At 32.7% G+C, this 17,527-nt stretch overlaps 3 protein-coding genes across 6 annotated transcripts; 2 read left to right on the top strand and 1 right to left on the bottom strand.

The window, feature by feature from the left end:
* On the top strand, positions 593-5,061 carry LOC109347291 (bidirectional sugar transporter SWEET6b-like). 2 transcript variants are annotated; one of them, XR_002107589.1, is made up of 7 exons: positions 593-702; positions 794-830; positions 2,036-2,252; positions 3,940-4,101; positions 4,246-4,368; positions 4,648-4,954; positions 5,022-5,061. XR_002107589.1 is itself a non-coding variant. In XM_019587034.1 (6 exons), exons 1-6 carry the CDS (start codon positions 660-662, stop codon positions 4,807-4,809), a joined length of 744 nt encoding a protein of 247 aa, XP_019442579.1. In that variant the 5' UTR covers positions 593-659; the 3' UTR covers positions 4,810-4,999. The 2 variants fall into 2 exon arrangements, 1 of the variants encoding a protein (XP_019442579.1); XM_019587034.1 differs by lacking the exon at positions 5,022-5,061 and having other exon boundaries at positions 4,648-4,999.
* LOC109347290 (peptidyl-prolyl cis-trans isomerase CYP38, chloroplastic-like) lies at positions 6,438-10,905 on the top strand. Of its 2 annotated transcripts, none has more exons than XM_019587031.1 (7): positions 6,438-6,655; positions 7,629-7,925; positions 8,039-8,238; positions 8,865-9,100; positions 9,393-9,535; positions 9,827-9,898; positions 10,553-10,905. In XM_019587031.1, exons 1-7 carry the CDS (start codon positions 6,479-6,481, stop codon positions 10,778-10,780), a joined length of 1,353 nt encoding a protein of 450 aa, XP_019442576.1. In that variant the 5' UTR covers positions 6,438-6,478; the 3' UTR covers positions 10,781-10,905. The 2 variants fall into 2 exon arrangements, with proteins under 2 accessions (XP_019442576.1, XP_019442577.1); XM_019587032.1 differs by having other exon boundaries at positions 6,439-6,655; positions 7,635-7,925.
* Positions 11,499-16,296, bottom strand: LOC109347287 (serine/threonine-protein kinase HT1-like). Of its 2 annotated transcripts, none has more exons than XM_019587029.1 (6): positions 15,745-16,296; positions 13,990-14,111; positions 13,345-13,541; positions 13,074-13,248; positions 12,755-12,889; positions 11,499-12,055 (listed from the first exon to the last, which is right to left on the bottom strand). In XM_019587029.1, exons 1-6 carry the CDS (start codon positions 16,013-16,015, stop codon positions 11,849-11,851), a joined length of 1,107 nt encoding a protein of 368 aa, XP_019442574.1. In that variant the 5' UTR covers positions 16,016-16,296; the 3' UTR covers positions 11,499-11,848. The 2 variants fall into 2 exon arrangements, with proteins under 2 accessions (XP_019442574.1, XP_019442575.1); XM_019587030.1 differs by lacking the exon at positions 15,745-16,296 and adding an exon at positions 15,024-15,090.

Raw genomic sequence — 17,527 nt, 5'->3', positions numbered from 1 at the left:
CCATGCATAAAACCACTCTCTCCTTATATGCAAAGAAAAGAGAAGATAAATATTTAGCATTGACAAAAATATTTATTAATTATCTTCTTTTCTTACACAAACTACTACCTAATAAATTAATTTATTTAAAATGTTGTGACAATTGTATTAAATGAGCAAATTTTAATATTTACTTTACCATATTTAATTTAAAATAAACTATAATATTAATATTTAATTAGTAGTGAAAGTGTGAAACACTCCTTTATACTCTATGTGTTGCATGGATATTTTTGTCATTCAAAAATTTCTTTCTTTTTGTTGCTTTTTTCTATCTCTTTTTTTTCTCACATACCAAACAATACAAAATATAATATAATTCTCCTCTATCTCTTTCTCGGAGGAGATCCTCTATCTCTTAAGCTTCATATTTTCCTGACCCAGAACAATTGATGATTATCAACAAATAAAAAATAACATTTTATTTTAATTTTTATTTTACAAAAATAATATATTAAATCTACATGTCTAGATAGAAGTGAACGCACTTGATTTTGTACAAAAAAGAAAGCAATATTAGTCTTAAAATAAATAGAAAAAGAATAGAAAAAAGGTGTAGCATGTAACCGTCTATAAAAGCTGGTCACGCTTTTTCTCACTCTCTATTGCAGTTAGTAACAATGGTGAGTGCTGCTATTGCTCGTAACGTCGTTGGTGCTATCGGTTCGTATCTTTTTCTCTCATCATATTTTCTCTCTTTTTATTCAAATCGTGCATGAAAAGAGATTTTCACTCTTCAAATTTAATAATGCAGGTAATGTCATCTCTTTCGGATTGTTTTTCTCACCAGCGTAAATTAAATTCTCTCTTTCTCTCCTTTTTATTTTATTTAATTTTAGTAAATGTTCTATGATCTAGTACTGCTGATTCGATAGATTCTGCATTTTTATGGATATGTAGTCAAATTTATTGTTGTATATTTCTTTATTTGTTCAGTATTTATTTATTTACTCCAAATTTTTGACGTCAAATTATTTATCGATTTACCTGACTTTTATCGAATATTGATTTATTTATGTGTATTTGGATTTGGTTGATGATGCATCCGGTGCATGAATTAGTGCGATTCTCTTCAACGCACGCACCATGTATTGTTAAAGCTAAACTAGATGCTATGAGCAGTGATTTAAATTGAGGTTATAGTGATCATCGCAATTATATCATATCATAATTATGGTATAATTCCGAATTACGATAATATGGTGGCATTTGGTTATAATGTAACCGCATCAGACTGTATTTAGACCGCATCCAACCATATCGAACCACATCATATTCAAAAATATTTTTTAATTACAAAATAATTCATACTATAGCGACCATAAACTATATCACAATTATCACAATTACTATCCTAATCACAATTTAAAACATTGATTATGAGCATTAAGTTAATAATTATTTAATATTGAGATGAGTTTTGCATGTTATTACAGGCGGGTGAAAATGGAAAATGGGTACTTGGACCCACTACTACCTGAAGTTGTAATTCCTAAATTTAGATATTTATAATAATATAACTAGACATATTCTCTGTTATAATTTAGATGGTAATATGTTATATTGTTAAATAATAATGTTATCTAATCCATAATTATAATGAAATATTCGATTACCGGATGTTAGATGTTTGATATATTTTATTTTAAATTATGTTTTTTAGTAAAAAAAATTATGTTTAAGTGAAAATTTAAACTTTTATAATTATACTTTTAATTATGGATTTATTGATTTATCTTGAATAATGAGGTTGGATAAGGTTAATGACCACTATTAAAAATCTTCATCAATTACTGATAACTTTGTAAAGAGAAGAGTAAACTTAAAAAATTTATTCATATCTTAGCCATCAATTTTAGAGAATTTTATCCACTTTGTAAAATTAAAAAAAAAGACATATGTTTGAAAGGTAAATTATGATAAGGTAATATACAATTACTTTATTTTAATATATGAATTTTGAGTTTATTGTTTTGGTTATTTGAATGAATTTCAGACCCACATTCTATGGAATTATAAAGAAGAAGAACGTGGAGGAGTTCAAGCCTGATCCATACTTAGCTACAGTGTTGAACTGTGCCTTCTGGGTGTTCTATGGTTTGCCTTTTGTGCACCCAAATAGCCTTTTAGTCCTTAGTATCAATGCTGTTGGGCTTGGATTTGAGTTCATCTACCTTACCATATTCTATGTCTATGCCCCCACCAAAGGAAGGGTGCGTTTACTTCCTCTTTTCTTTGAATCTTCTAATATCTTTGGCCTTTCATTATGTCATTACTTGCTTATTTCATGATTTGAATCCTACCCCATTATAATTTAAGATCCCTGATTCAGTTGCTTATAATGTAGGTAGTGTTTGGTAAAAGACTAAAAAAATGCCCTGGAAAATGACAATGAAAAAAATTTCGGGGACATCTATGTGCAATATGTGGGTAGAAATTTTTTATTCCTACACTTTTAGGTGGGAAATTTTTTTTATATATTTTTGGGCATCACATTTTGAAGAATGTAATCAAAATCACACTGATAACCTAATGCCTAGAATGGATCCTTTACTATTCCCTCTCAGTCAAATTTTTGGGAGTTATGTGGGAAAGATAATGAGAGTGATCATGGAGGAAGGTGAGGAGGAAATGAAGAAAAAAGGAAAGAAAATCAAGTTAAACTTCTTCTTAGTGAAGTGTGAATTTTAGATGAAGATAGAATGAATGATTTATTAAAGAATAGTGCAAAAATGTTGTTTTACATTCCGTTTAAAAATCTAGTTAATAATAACAAATTGATAAAAATATAATTATAGATTTTACTAAAATATTTAGGTAGTTTAACATGTTTACATCTAAAAAGTTTAAAATGTGGAGAATAATGAAAATGAGCATGCACAAGATTTTAGACAGAAATTAGAAAATCTTCAACAACAAAATTGTCACTTTTCAATGTCATTTTTTCCTTATCAGGAATTTGCCAATTTAGATTTGAATTATATACTCGATTCACTTTTTATTAATTAAGATAGTGTTTAGTTCCCCAATTGTTTTTACATTCACTGTATTTGTGAATCTCTCATTAGAATTTTAAAGGAAGTGGAAAATTTGGATTTCTACATTTTAGGTGGGGATGTTTTTTCATTTTTTTAAGCATAAAGTTTTCAAACCAAGTGATGCCTTATGTGTAAAGTGGTATGCCCTTTAATATTCCCTCTAAGTCAAGCCTTTACTTATTGAGTTATTGGTTACATAATTTAATCAATTTGCTATATGCATTGCCCTGCTTTGCCCCTTTTACATTTTGTCCCTCTTGTTAACTATTTTTAACTTACTACTTAAGTTTTATTATTATTATTATTAAAATCTGACTATATTTAGTAAGTGATTTTTTTAAATAAACTATACACACCAAATGATTTATATACACTTTCAAAGAGAGCCAAAACAAATTCAAATTTATACATACAACATAACACAATTAGTTAGCTCTATCCCCACCAAAGGCAGGGTATGCAGTTTTGATCACTTCCCCCTGTTCCAGGAACCATTAGAAAAAACCAGCAAGACAATGATTTAATGGTGCAAAGTTCCGCTAAATCCCAGAACAACAAAGATCGAGAGTTTGATTCTTATGAGTGATATTTGTTAAGATGGACAATCATATACCTCGAAAGAGATTAGATCTTTACCTATAAGGGGATAGACATTCTTGGTAGTACCAGAAAAAAAAAGAAACAGTTAGAAAAAGCATCCCATAGACTATTTGAATTGTTCTGTTTTTTATTTATTTAAGTAGCTTTGATGTCCCTAAAACTAAGATGCTTATTTGAATCTTAAAGGGATGCTCCAGTAGCATTATGTGAAGGTGGACTTTAATTCCTGTTTTGCCACTCATTCTCACTTCTCAAATTTCAGAAAAAGGTGCTGCTTTTTCTTCTGATTGAGGGTATTTTCTTTGCTGCCGTTGTTCTTATAACAATGCTGGTACTGCATGGCACTTACAAAAGGTCATTAGTGGTTGGAATTATCTGTGATGTCTTCAATGTTATGATGTATGCTTCTCCTCTTACAATCATGGTAAGTCTTTAATTTGTATCTCATACCTTACATTATAAGCTCATATATACTTTTATATATATATATATATATAATATATGAATTGAAGTCTTCTATCTTATAAAATGATTTCACTCATCACTCTTGGTAATATATAATAAACAGGCAAAGGTTATAAAAAGTAAGAGTGTGAAGTATATGCCATTCTGGCTCTCTCTTGCAAACTTCCTTAATGGTGTATGCTGGACAACATATGCTCTAATCCACCCTTTTGACATTTATGTCCTGGTAATTAACTAATTACCTCAATTTTCACCTTGCTCTATGCCAATAATTGTCTCGAGGAAATGTGTACACGACAATGGAAGAGTTTTATATAGTATCATCCACTATTCATATTAATCATCATTGACTCTTAATCACAAAATTCTTAATCAGAAAATTAATAATAACGGTGAATATTATGTTGATTGTGTATAAATCTTTAAATTAACGATACATAACTATTATCCTCTCTCGTAATTGTAAGTGTAGTTGTTGAATGAATTATTTGTTACATTGTTGCAGATTAGTAACAGTATAGGAGCATTTTCTGGACTTATTCAACTTACATTATATGCTTGCTACTGTGGCAACAAGGGACAAGACAAAGATGATGTTGAATCAAAGCCAAAAGAGGTTGAGCTTCCTACCTCAAAAGCAAATGATACAATTTTGAGGACACCTTAACTTCAAACCTTTATCTTTTTTGGAATTCTTTACTACCTGGTTGAGATATTATATTTCTATTTTTCCTTTAAGCTTTAGGTGACAACCCAAAATTTATGTTGAAAATGGATACTACTATGGTATATCATATGCAAAGATAGAATAGGTAGTTGGATTCATATTCTGGGTTTATGCATTATCAAATACTCTATTATTGTTGCATTTATATATAGGTCTTGATAAGAATGGAATGAAGCAAGACTACACACCTTTGTTTTGTTTGAGAGTATGATTTTGGAGGGGAAAGAAAATGATGGTTTTGGAAATTTTCCCCTTGTTGGATGAAAGAGAGAGGACAAAGTTTTAGACGGTTTCTCACCTTCTCAAATTAATTTTCCATGTGTCTATTTTTAAAGTTATCCTAATTTGAGTTTTTTTTAAGATAAAATATCAAAATACTTAAATACTTATAGTAATATTATATAATTATATATTATTGTCAATTAATAATTAATAGTATGATGACACAAGTATTAAAGGTGATTTGCATCAAATTATCCAACAATATACCAATAAAATTAGTCAAATTGAAAAGGTTACTAGCCTCAAATTAGTACCATAACAAGGTAGTAGGCTAGTAGGAAAGGTGAAGCTACAAATAAACAAGATCAAATTTTCAATCATTCATTGTATTTATTCTCTTCATGTTTTGTACACCAAAGAATTCAACATCAATCAAATTTACAAAAGCTTAAACATTTTCCTTTCTCTACAAACAATATTTGTCATCAAGTCAATCCCACCTCAAACAATAGATTGTTCACTTAACTTTGAATCAAAATCACCAATAACTCTTCCTTCCACATAAGCTTCTTAACTCAAATTTATTTTCATCCACTCATATAAACTCCTTTCAATGAATATTAATTAATAGAGAATAAAATATTTTTTCATATTAGTACATAAATTATCCGATAAGAGTGTAAGACTATTGTTTTCCATTTGTCCAAGAGGTGAACAAAGATCCAAACACTTGCATATTATAATCTGATGTTGGTCCTATAATATTATATATTGAAATCATAATCAATAATAATCCTATCAAGATGAGGTACCAATAGTCTTCTCATTGTATGTGTGGGCTCAACATGATAGTATCTTATCTATAGCATCAAGATAAATGGATGATGATATCCATCTTCTCAACCAAAATAATTTCTATTTCACATAAGATAATAAAACCTTATCTTTTCTTCCAACTCAATTAAATAATATATTTTTGTGTATTCCTCTGCTAAGGAACTAATATATTTTAAGATATGTGGTGCCTCTCCCGACAAATGGTGTTATCATAAATCAAACCATTGATTTTTTAGTTGTCTAGTAGGACCTTGCACTACTAAAGTAATGACTTGTTGATATATTAGATTTAATATGTATACATTTATAATATAAGTGTTTTTTATACTGACAACAAATCATCAATGGTTTCTATGTTAATCACTATTGACTTTGAAACAAAAATAAAAGTAATATAAATCAATGATAGATGATATATCGATAAAATAAAAAACTTTTCAATCATGTTGCATAGATTTTAACTTTATTGTTTAATGTTTATGTTGTCTATCTCTGTCTTTTTACTGAATACACTTCCTCACACATGACATAGATACATAGATTTTCTTCAATGGCATCATCAACTATTATCACTTGCCACCATTACTATGTTCCTTCATCCATTGCATTCTTCAACTCCACTCCTCTTTCTCTTTCTCTTTCTCTCACAAATCCTCCTCTACTTCCAAATTTCAATCTTCGTTGTTCTTATCAATCACCCCATCATTCTCATTTTCATAACAATCATGTAAGTATCTTCAAATATTTCATTTTTATTATCATTTCATAACTTAACTTCAATTTGGTTTCTTTCATTAACATCATAGCTTAATATGACAGATTTATCTATACTATTCAATTATCCATCAATTTGGTAGCTGTGAAAAATCACCAAATTGATCACTAGATCAATTGTAGGGATGAAATTGACATTTTACACCATCTATATTCTTTGTTTCACATGATTAAAGATTGTTTTTTTATTCTCAAGAAGTTAGAATTTTGCACTTGAAAACATTTTTTATTGAATGGGGTGTTTCCAAACCTATAGTTAAGAGCATTGTAAGCAAACTAGTAGTGTACTAAGTGATTGCGGTCGTGATTACGGTCGTTGTAGTGTGAATTATTATGATTAAAAAAACATTTTTGAATTCGATGTAGGCTGATCGAATACGACATTGTCATTCAGTGTCATACCACAATTCGATGTAGGCTGATCGAATGCGACGGTCACCACAGCAGCAGTATTGCAGTCACATTACATGATGCAGTCGCAATTTGAATGACTGAGTGTACTATTAGTGACTTATTGTGCCCTTATGAATACTATTAGTTGCTTCAAATTCAATTTCCAATACCAACGGGTGTTGGTTCAAATGGTACATGCTTAATTCCCCTTAAGCAAGGTCTCGGGTTCGAGTCTTGTTGATGAAAAAATACCCGTTGGAAAAGTTAGCTCCACATAAATGTGGATGTTCCCTGCTCGGACAGGATTGCCTCCAGTGCAAGGATACCTATGGAAACCAAAAAAAATTCAATTTCCAATGGTACTTGCCAAGTTGTTATTATCTCTATGTACTTCTCTTACTTTTCTGTTCTGAATAGAAACATTGTACATAACTATACTTTCTTTAGTTGCCTTGTCTTGTTATGTTTGTTTTGTGAGAGATTGCTGCAATGTATGATCATAGCCCCTAAAGCTTATTGTGTTACATTTTTTGGTGCAGAAAGGGAAATCATTTTCGTTGAAGCAGTGCGCGATCTCTATAGCACTGGCAGTTGGGTTAATAACAGGAGTTCCAACATTCGGATGTCCTACCGATGCGCATGCAGCTAACCCTGTGTTGCCCGATCTGTCAGTGTTAATTTCAGGACCGCCAATTAAGGACCCCGGGGCGTTGTTGAGATACGCTCTTCCTATTGACAATAAGGCAATTAGGGAAGTACAAAAGCCACTTGAAGATATCACTGATAGTCTCAAGATTGCTGGAGTCAAAGCACTTGACTCTGTAGAAAGAGTAAGAGACATAAGCTTCATATTCTTTTATTCGTAGATCGTGTATGAGATTTTCTGTTTATGTTTGGTTTTCCATTAATGGATAGAAATTGAGTTACTTTACATGGAATGTAGAATGCAAGACAAGCATCGCGAGCTCTCGAGCAAGGGAAGACTTTAATTGTATCAGGTTTGGCTGAATCAAAGAAAGAACATGGAGTTGAATTGCTTAATAAGCTGGAAGCTGGTATAGAGGAGCTTCAACTGATAGTACAAGACCGGAATCGAGACGCAGTTGCATCGAAACAGAAGGAGCTTCTTCAATATGTTGGAGGGTGAGTCTCTCAACTATCCTTCAATTCATGTGCTCAAAGGATGTCTTTACTTTAATATAAGATGGGGTATGGGTGTGTGCATGTCATTATATGTTTTCACTGTGTCAAGATGAATTTTAGTATGATGTTTGACTCATTTTCTTCGATGAAAAAAGTGCTTTTATCAAGAAAAAAGCCAAAACAAATAGGCCCTTAGTCAATTATCCCATGAAAAGCCATTGGTGCAAGTTGGTATTGCAAACGAGATCGGCAACCAGTTCATTGGTACTTTATATCTAGCCCGGGTATTATACCTATGCTATTCATATATATGAATTTCAATTAGAGAACTAACTTGACTTGCCCCCTGGAGCATTGGTCTATTCAGCCGACCCAGTGCACGAGGCTCCCACCTAGTGGTGTCTGTCCTTATCATCCCAAGCGAAAGAGACTATTTCCAGTATATAACAAAGGGCTATGGAGGGAAATTTCCGTGATTTCAGATGTCAACAAAAACTGTGTCCTCTTTCTAACGAATAAAAATTGAGGAGGACTTGGAAAATTAATCTTCTTGAGAAAGACTTTTCTCATATAGAACCTTTCATTTACTGCAGCTGAGATGTTCCTGGGGCATTGCATTTCTGCAGTGTTGAAGAATACATGGTTGATGGCTTCCCATATGAGGTGCCCGAGGAATACCGGAATATGCCATTACTGAAGGGAAGAGCAGAAGTGGATATGAAGGTCAAAATTAAAGACAATCCTAATCTAGAGGAATGTGTCTTCCACATAGTTCTTGATGGTTATAATGCACCTGTAACTGCTGGAAATTTTGTTGACTTGGTAGAAAGGCACTTCTACGACGGCATGGAAATCCAAAGAGGTAATAAATCGGATATTCATACTCGCACTTTATCTCTTCAGTTCTTTTTAGTTATAGCTGGTTTCGTATAGAAGATAGAAAATAGATACTAGGTACAATGGTTTTGCTCATTGCACAAACCCACAAATGCATGCAATGAAATGAAAAGATTGTATTATGTATTATTACTTTATACTATTACCAATGTATGACACTAAATTAACAATATTTTATACTGCATTATCCTCTTTGGTTGCACTATCACTAAGAATCCAAGAGATAGTCTTGAAATTTCTTCGTTTATTTTTTTCAGCCGACGGGTTTGTTGTTCAAACTGGTGACCCTGAAGGTCCTGCTGAGGGTTTTATAGATCCAAGTACGGAGAAAACAAGGACAATACCGTTAGAACTTATGGTGGAAGGAGAAAAGGCACCGGTTTATGGAGCAACACTAGAGGTAAGTGTCAATTGTTTTCCACTCTAGGTACATGTTATGTTTGTACATTTGCTTTGTTTAATGCGTTAGACTTACCACACAACTGTCGTGACCCAATTTTCGGTTGGAAACCGGTTCTACGACTGGTAGTTTACATCTATTTCATTGATCATAAAGTGGTTTTTTATGAAGATTTGGTTTTTACTTATTTTACATCTATTTCATTGTGGCCTTCTTTCAAACCTTTTCCTCATATCTTATCAAAGTTTAAAACTTTCTCATTTGTTGTTGGCAATAACATGTTTTGAGCAGGAACTTGGTCTATACAAGGCTCAAACAAAGCTTCCATTTAATGCATTTGGAACAATGGCAATGGCAAGAGATGTGAGAATCTATTCTTTGAAATATCTCTTTTTTTAAGGGTCGATTTCGTTTGCGAAAACATTTCCTATTTTCATTTTGTTCTCATTAACAATTACAAGTATGTCACCTAATTTTTATGTCCTTAAGAAATAGTGAAAACATGTTTTTCCCCACTGTTTTAACAGAAAATAGAGTGAATACAATGACACAGTGTGTGATTGGTAGAGCTTCTATAATTAGATTATACTGAACCAGTGTTTTAAATTGCAGTCATTGCAGCTATTGCAGTGTGAATTATTTTGTGAGTAAAATGATATTTTTGAAATCGACGCAGTTGCATTGCGGCCCAAATGTGGTCCGATGCATTTCGTTCGGCCCAATGCAGCCACATCATTATAATTAAGTGTCACACAGCAATTGCGGTGTGATGCAGTTGCAGCAGTCATCACAACCGCAATATTGCGGCTGCATCACGCGATGTGGTCCGCAATTTGAATAACTGTAATGAACACAACTTTTTATGCAAATAAAAACCCATTTTTTCTTCAAAAAGAAGCTCTACCAAACACACACATACTCTAATTATTAATAAAAGTCATTTTCATAAGCCAAACAATCCCATGCATAGTAATAATCACTTTTTCCTTTTAATCACTTTTTTATGTTGTTGAATAGGAATTTGAGAACAACTCTGGGTCTAGCCAGGTATTTTGGCTATTGAAAGAAAGTGAACTAACTCCAAGTAATGCCAATATATTAGATGGTAGATATGCAGTGTTTGGTTATGTAACAATCAATGAAGATTACTTAGCAGATCTCAAAGTTGGTGATATCATTGAATCAATTCAAGTGGTTTCTGGCCTTCAAAATTTAGTGAATCCAACTTATAAGATTGCTGGTTAAGGATTTTTCTGTGCTTTTGTTACTACTACATGAGTGTTTATCTGAACTTGCTTCAACTTATTAGTGCTTTTCATGGTTAGAGAAGATTGTAACATTGCTTTTTTTGCTTAATTCATTGTCAAGTTTGTAACTTTAATTAAACCAACTTATTTACAATAAAATTTTGATTGTTGAGTGAGGACATTGTATGATAGAACACATATATTCATTTTTCTAATTTTTTTTTGGGAAAGTTTTATCACACGACTATTAGACCTATAATGTTATATGAGACTGAATGTTTGACGATAAAATATCAACAAAAGAATAGACTGTGTAGCATATATGAGAATATTGCGTTAGATGGGTGAACACATTAAACAAGATAGAATTAGAAATGAATGCATTTGGGAGAAAATTGGAGTAGCTCATGTAAAAAAGATGGTAAAATCGCATCTTATGTGGTTTTGACATGTGCAGAGAAGGTTAGAAGGCACCACAAGGAAAGTAGATCAAATAGAAACTAATTAGATTCCTAAAGGGAGAATAAGACCAAGAAAAACCATTGACGAAATAATTAAGAAAGACTTAAAGATTAATACTTTGCCGATGAATATACTTATATTAGAGGATTATGTTGTCATTCGATTCACGTAACTGAGCCAACTTAGTGGGTTAAAAGCTTAGTTGTTTGGGGTATGGCTAAGCTTCATCTTGATCCTTACATGACAAATATGCAAACAAACATACTTTCAATACAACCATGCATTAGTTGGTTCATATGATATTGGTTTTGGACAAATCCATGGTACCAACTACCAAGTGTTAATTGTATAAAAACTTACATAGAAATATTATAAAAATGAGTGAAATGATAAGAACCATTAGCTTTACAAAAATTATAGCTCCAACAAAAGTAACAATAAATTGCAGAGCTTTTCATTGCCTATTTGGCTTTCACACTTTTTTGTGTATATTCCATCTTGAGTCTTCATCCTTACCTATGAAGTAAAAATACAAACTGATTTTCCAGAATACTGTATAACATCCCTTGTATGATCGATTTCGTTGACAGTGAAACAAATACTTTCAAGGTCCTCGATATCGGCGGAAACATAAACAACCCTGAGGTTGGTCACCAGGGATCATACCTCCACCCTTCGAAGTGTCAATAGCTTCCAACATTGTCACCACTTCATCCATCTCTGGCCTCTTATCAGGATTGGCATCCCAGCATCTTTTCATCACATTTGACAGCGCGCTTGGACAACATCGCGGAATCTCCGGCCTCAGGTTCTGCAGTTTCACAAAGAATCTAACTACATAAAAAACAGACAGCATGGACACTAGAATATGCCACATTTTAAAAGTTATAAGACATGGCAAAGCATAAAAGAACAAAACTTGATTGAAAAGTTAGAATGAGTCATTGTAAAATGCTAATATTTACTTAATTATTGTGCCATTTTCATCTTAAATAATATAGATATAAGTGTTCAATACAAACTTGAACACAAAATGAACATGGCAACTACATTGATGTATCCGCGCTTCATAGGGGAGAAGTTGTAACTCTTGGTTTTTACTAAGAAATGTTTTTTTCTCTTTCTACAAGTTTGAATGGTGAGGGTGAGCTTGGCGCAACGTAAGGTAGTTGCTTAGTGACCATGAGGTCACGGATTCAAATCCTGGAAATAGGCTTGCGTAGATAAGACTGCATACATCTACCCTCCTTAGATCCTAGTAAGTAGGAGCCTTGTGCACTGGGCCGCCCTTTCTTACTGGTGTGTTCGGTTCAGATTGTCAAATAATCTGAATGATGCTTATTTACACCAAAAGACAGTTGCAGGATTAGATTATACTTTTGCAGTTTTGCCAAACACCTTCAGCACTACCCTCTAAACTTATGCTTATTTGATCTTCCAACCACTTCTTTGACCAAACACAGTTTGTGTAAATTTATGTTGGTAGAGATACTTAATACATTTCATATACCTGTCGTACGACGGCCGATGTAACTTCTGAGAAACTAAGGTCGGGATATGGCATGTCACAGCAGTATATCTCCCATAAGCATATACCAAAACTGTAGACATCACACTTTCTATTGTATGGATTACCATTTAGAACCTGCCCAATATAGAACAATTCTTCAGTTTAATATACCAATACCAAGGATCTTAAACAATTCAAATAAAGCATGAACTAGTTAATAATACAAAGGTATGCAGAATGAGTAGAAAGAGTGAATGGTACCATAAGATTGATGCAAAGTGAGAAGGAGATATACTTTTAATGTTATTGAAGCATATACCTCAGGAGCCATGTAACCGAGGGTGCCGGTTTCACCAGTCATATCATGAGGATTGGAAGCTTCGATACGAGCTACTCCAAAATCAGCTATTTTCAAGGTTCGTGCCTTGTCAAGAAGCATGTTTTCTGTTTTAACGTCTCGGTGGACAATCTTCTTCAGGTGGAGATAGCTCAACCTATAAAGTAAAACAATTAAAAGTTCTCAGGCTTAGAAAGAAGCTTCGTCGTATTAAACTGACATGACAGAGATTAAGCATAGATAGGGATTCAACCCTCTCGCAAGATCAAGTGCGAGTTGAACAACGACTTTGAAAGCTAGCTTCCTTCTCCGATTTTTAATCAGATAAGACTTCAGCGCACCACCAGGACAATATTCAACAACAACACAACAAACATTACTTGGCATGCCTATATGTCCATTTTCTGTTTGTATCTGTAGCTCTGAGGATCCCATTGTTGCGCCAAGAAACTGCAAAAATTGATTTGGAAGTAAGCACGAATGAGGAAATTCTCACGTAAATGTTTGAAACTATACCAGAAGTAAAACTTGTTGCTATCTATTTCCTTCAATACCATTTCAACCATGGATACCCTTAATCAATAGTCGATAATAGGTTCTTAAATGCGGTCCGTGGCTGCAATTGCAGCTGCAATATTGCACTGTTTGCAATCTCCGCAGCCACAATTGCGATCACTTCGGCTGCATTTTCCCACAATTCTCTATGTTATTGTGACAAGAATCAAGTTATGATATCACATCTATACTACCAATCATTCAATCCCTGTGCTCTTATTTATCATTCATTCGTCCCATTCCGTTTTGTTTATTTATTTTCCCTTCTTATCTGATTTGACTCATAGCAACAAATAACAGCATATAAGAAACACAAAGCAAATAATGAAGGGCTAAACATTACCTTGGTTACATTAGGATGATCAAGCTTGTGCCAAACAGCAACTTCTTGTGTAAAAGCTGCTCTCAGAGAAGCTATTTCAGCATCCGACCGATGACCCTCTTCTCCCCAGTCAAGGAGCTTAACTGACAAAACAGAAAAACAAAGATAAGCTGCTTGATACTAAATCACTAGAAATTTTAAGCTGTTCATTTGTTTAAAGTTCAGCGAAAAGTTGCAGGGTTAACAAGTTCGGAATGAAAGAATCATTAAGGTAGCGTTCGGTAGATATGCTAGATTGAGACGGAACAAAACATATTAGTGTTTGGTGCATTTTGTAAATAGAACAAAACATGACGAGGTTAAAAAGTGGTAGTTTTCGGTTCCATTAGAAGAGAACGAAGCAGGACAGCGCATTATTTCCGTGTGCCGAACGCTGGCTAACAGAACGATGTTCGACTTTCACTCATAACATCATGATTCATGACAATCATAAAAACTAAAAAATGGCACTGATATTAGTGATGATTTTAATTTGAACATCTCCTCTAGGAAACTTTCAGTAGAAGAGTATCTGCAGAATGAGAAATGTAAAACTATGTGGCAACATATTAACCAATAAAAATTTTCAATTAATATTTACTAGTTTTTGTTGGACCAGACTACGACCGGAGAGCCTCCAACCACTAGTGAATTCCATTGTTACTGAGGTATGGGAAGAGCGGAGAGTTACGAGTGAGACACCACGTCTTGAACCAAAACCTTAAGGCATTAGTTCCATTGGCCTTTTCCACTTATAAACTCTTTCGCTCCTCCCCTGATATCCAATGTGAAACTTCAGACTTGAATAAACCCGACAGTTTTTATTTTCTAGCCTTATGCTGCATCATAGTAGTAAAGTTAGGTGCACATGAGCAATAAACTAGAACACATGAAAGTTCAGAAAAGAAAAGAAGAATATTAATGAAGTTCATGCACATAACTGTTAAGTCAACTAGATCTTGTGAATTCTAGAAAAGTAGATGAAAAAATAAATAAAGTAAAAAGAAGTGAAGTACACTCAATCTTGTGAATCACGGATTTTAGAAATCTAGATCTAGAAAGTTCCATTACTTGTGACTTTCAGCTCAAAGTCAATACAATATTTTCATTCAAGAAAGAACATATGAACATTATGAAACTAAAAAATAAAATAAAAATGAAAATCTTAGCAACTTATGATCCTGCTATATATATGTGTGTGATGTTATACAAAAGGAAAGGAAGCAATGTGTGTTGTTTCCGGTGTTTTAAATTGCACTATGTAACCGCGATTGTGGCTACAATAGTTCAATTTCGATAGTTTCCACAATAACATCGTCTACCGCAATTGTGTCACATCGGTCACATTTTCCACTAAGGTAAATGAAATGCAATGTAACTACAACCGCAATTTAGAACAATTGTTACAAATGGAAGGGTTTGAGTAGCTTAAACGTGTTCTCTTTGAGTTTAATCCCAAGATTTAAGTGTTTGAGGAAAAGAACATGCTTGAGAGATAAAACTTTGTTGAGAGGAATCAACCCTTAAGTGCCTTAAAATATTGGATCTTCTCCTAATGTTATCTTTTAAGGACCACTAACTACATTCCAAAAAAGGGAAGTGGAAAAGTTAACTAGAACTCTATGAGAATAAACATTAGAACCACATAAAGTAAAAAATGTGTCTCGAGTTTTATACCGATAGTGCATAGATATTAGACTCGAACAGAATGCAATGCATGAAATAGAATAAGAATACCTGCAACATCTATGCCATCATAAATCCCACGATGAACAGTACCAAAAGTGCCACGAGCAATAACAGTTTTGATAATAAGCTTAGAAGGATCAATCTCCCACTCTTGTCTTGTTCTTGAAGTAGACCTTTCTCCTTCACACTCTTCTTTTTCTTTCTCTTTATTCTTCTCCATTGTACATGCTCTACTTAGATGCCTCTGAAGTTGTTCATCTAATCTCTTTAGATCTATCTGATCTGCTCTTACATACCCTCCACTTTCACTCTTCTTCATTCTTCTTCTTCTTCTTCTTCTTCTTTTTCTTCTTCTTTTCTTCACTTCAAGCTACTTCAAACTCGAAAATAAGTGATACCCTTTATGGCTTTTGATTCTGGGGTTACTTGGAAACATGAAAAGTTAACAACTTTGGATTCAAGTTCTGATTTTGAGCAAGTTTTGGTTGGTGGGTAGTTTTTTGTGTTATGTCTTGTTTTGTTACTGATGTTGTTGTTGTTGGTGCTGATGTTGAGGTCATAAATATAATGGTGTCTGTGTGTACTTTACTAGTAAGGAAAGAACTTTTGATTATGTCATGTACTTCTCAAATAAGTGTATATTTTGTTGGTTACTAGTAATTAATTTGTTTCTACTCTCCCAACCAATGTTGTAAAACCGGTTTGTGTCGGCATGTTTAATTAGTAAACTAGTAAATTGGTCTTAATATTGGTATGTTATATTAATTATATCGGTCAAAACTAGTTATATTGGTCAATTTTCAATTGAACCATACTGATCATACTGACTGATTTTATTTAAAATTAAATTTGTATTGAAAAAAATTATTGGTTTTAATTGATTTTTCAACATTAATGTTAATATATTATATATGAATATCTAAATTCACCGGTATGCGATTTAATTAATGAAATACTAGTTGAACTGCTATACCAGTATACTAATACCCTGACTGGTTTGATGACCGATACAACATCAATAACACTGCTCCCAACAACAAATGTTTTTTCTAGAAATTTAATCTTTGATTTTTTGGTTAATCTGAAAATTTATTTCAATCTTATATTATTGCTATACCATCATCTTATTGGTGGATAAGTGTATATAAAACAAATTATTTGAAGTGAGATTATATATAATGAAGCAAAAAATTGAGAATCTATCCATGTTAAAAGGATATATATATATATAGTTTTGGAAAGAACCCTATTTTGGAAGATTTTGTTTTCTTTATAAAATAGAACAATGACATGTTTGTTTAAGCTTACAAAGATAGCTTTTTTATTATATAGAAAGAATTATTTTTATAGTTTTAGTATAAAGTAAAAGTTTTTTTTGTACTATGAAGATTATTCTCTCACCTTTTTTAATAAGGAACTAATCTCTTTTAGGGCGTGTAACTGCCACTCCCAACAACTGTCTCACAGAAATCGAACCGTTGAACTTTTGGGAAGCTACTAAAATAACCCAAATCAAATAAGCTTAGAAAATAGGATAAATATATTGAGTGTATTTGATAGTAAATGGTTTATAAGGTTTAGTGGGGTAAGGTCTCACTCGATCTTTAAGATCGATGGTTTGATTCTTGATAGTGACATTTGTTGGGTGGGTCAGCCACGAATCCCAAAATAGATTAGTTCCTTACCTAAAAAGTGAGGGATACCTTTGGTAGTACCAAAAGAATGGTTTATAAGTTAATCAACTAACATGTGATTTTTACATTTTCAATTTAATAAGCTAACTTATTATATTTTAATTAATTTATAAGTTTTTAATAAGCCGGACAATATT

Source organism: Lupinus angustifolius, chromosome LG05 (assembly GCF_001865875.1).
Source record: "Lupinus angustifolius cultivar Tanjil chromosome LG05, LupAngTanjil_v1.0, whole genome shotgun sequence".
Taxonomy (NCBI): domain Eukaryota; kingdom Viridiplantae; phylum Streptophyta; class Magnoliopsida; order Fabales; family Fabaceae; genus Lupinus; species Lupinus angustifolius.
This window is presented reverse-complemented; position numbering and strand designations above follow the sequence as displayed.

Excerpts from the sequence above, each read along its gene's own strand:
- LOC109347291 (XM_019587034.1), top strand. The coding sequence starts at position 660 with ATGGTGAGTGCTGCTATTGCTCGTAACGTCGTTGGTGCTATCG. Across the intron at positions 831-2,035 it reads GGATTGTTTTTCTCACCAGC|ACCCACATTCTATGGAATTA; the intron begins GTAAATTAAATT and ends AATGAATTTCAG. Across the intron at positions 4,369-4,647 it reads CTTTTGACATTTATGTCCTG|ATTAGTAACAGTATAGGAGC; the intron begins GTAATTAACTAA and ends ACATTGTTGCAG.
- LOC109347290 (XM_019587031.1), top strand. The coding sequence starts at position 6,479 with ATGGCATCATCAACTATTATCACTTGCCACCATTACTATGTTCCTTCA. Across the intron at positions 7,926-8,038 it reads CACTTGACTCTGTAGAAAGA|AATGCAAGACAAGCATCGCG; the intron begins GTAAGAGACATA and ends CATGGAATGTAG. Across the intron at positions 9,899-10,552 it reads CAATGGCAATGGCAAGAGAT|GAATTTGAGAACAACTCTGG; the intron begins GTGAGAATCTAT and ends GTTGTTGAATAG.
- LOC109347287 (XM_019587029.1), bottom strand. The coding sequence starts at position 16,015 with ATGAAGAAGAGTGAAAGTGGAGGGTATGTAAGAGCAGATCAGATAGAT. Across the intron at positions 14,112-15,744 it reads TGATGGCATAGATGTTGCAG|TTAAGCTCCTTGACTGGGGA; the intron begins GTATTCTTATTC and ends CTGTTTTGTCAG. Across the intron at positions 12,056-12,754 it reads CATCGGCCGTCGTACGACAG|AACCTGAGGCCGGAGATTCC; the intron begins GTATATGAAATG and ends GTGAAACTGCAG.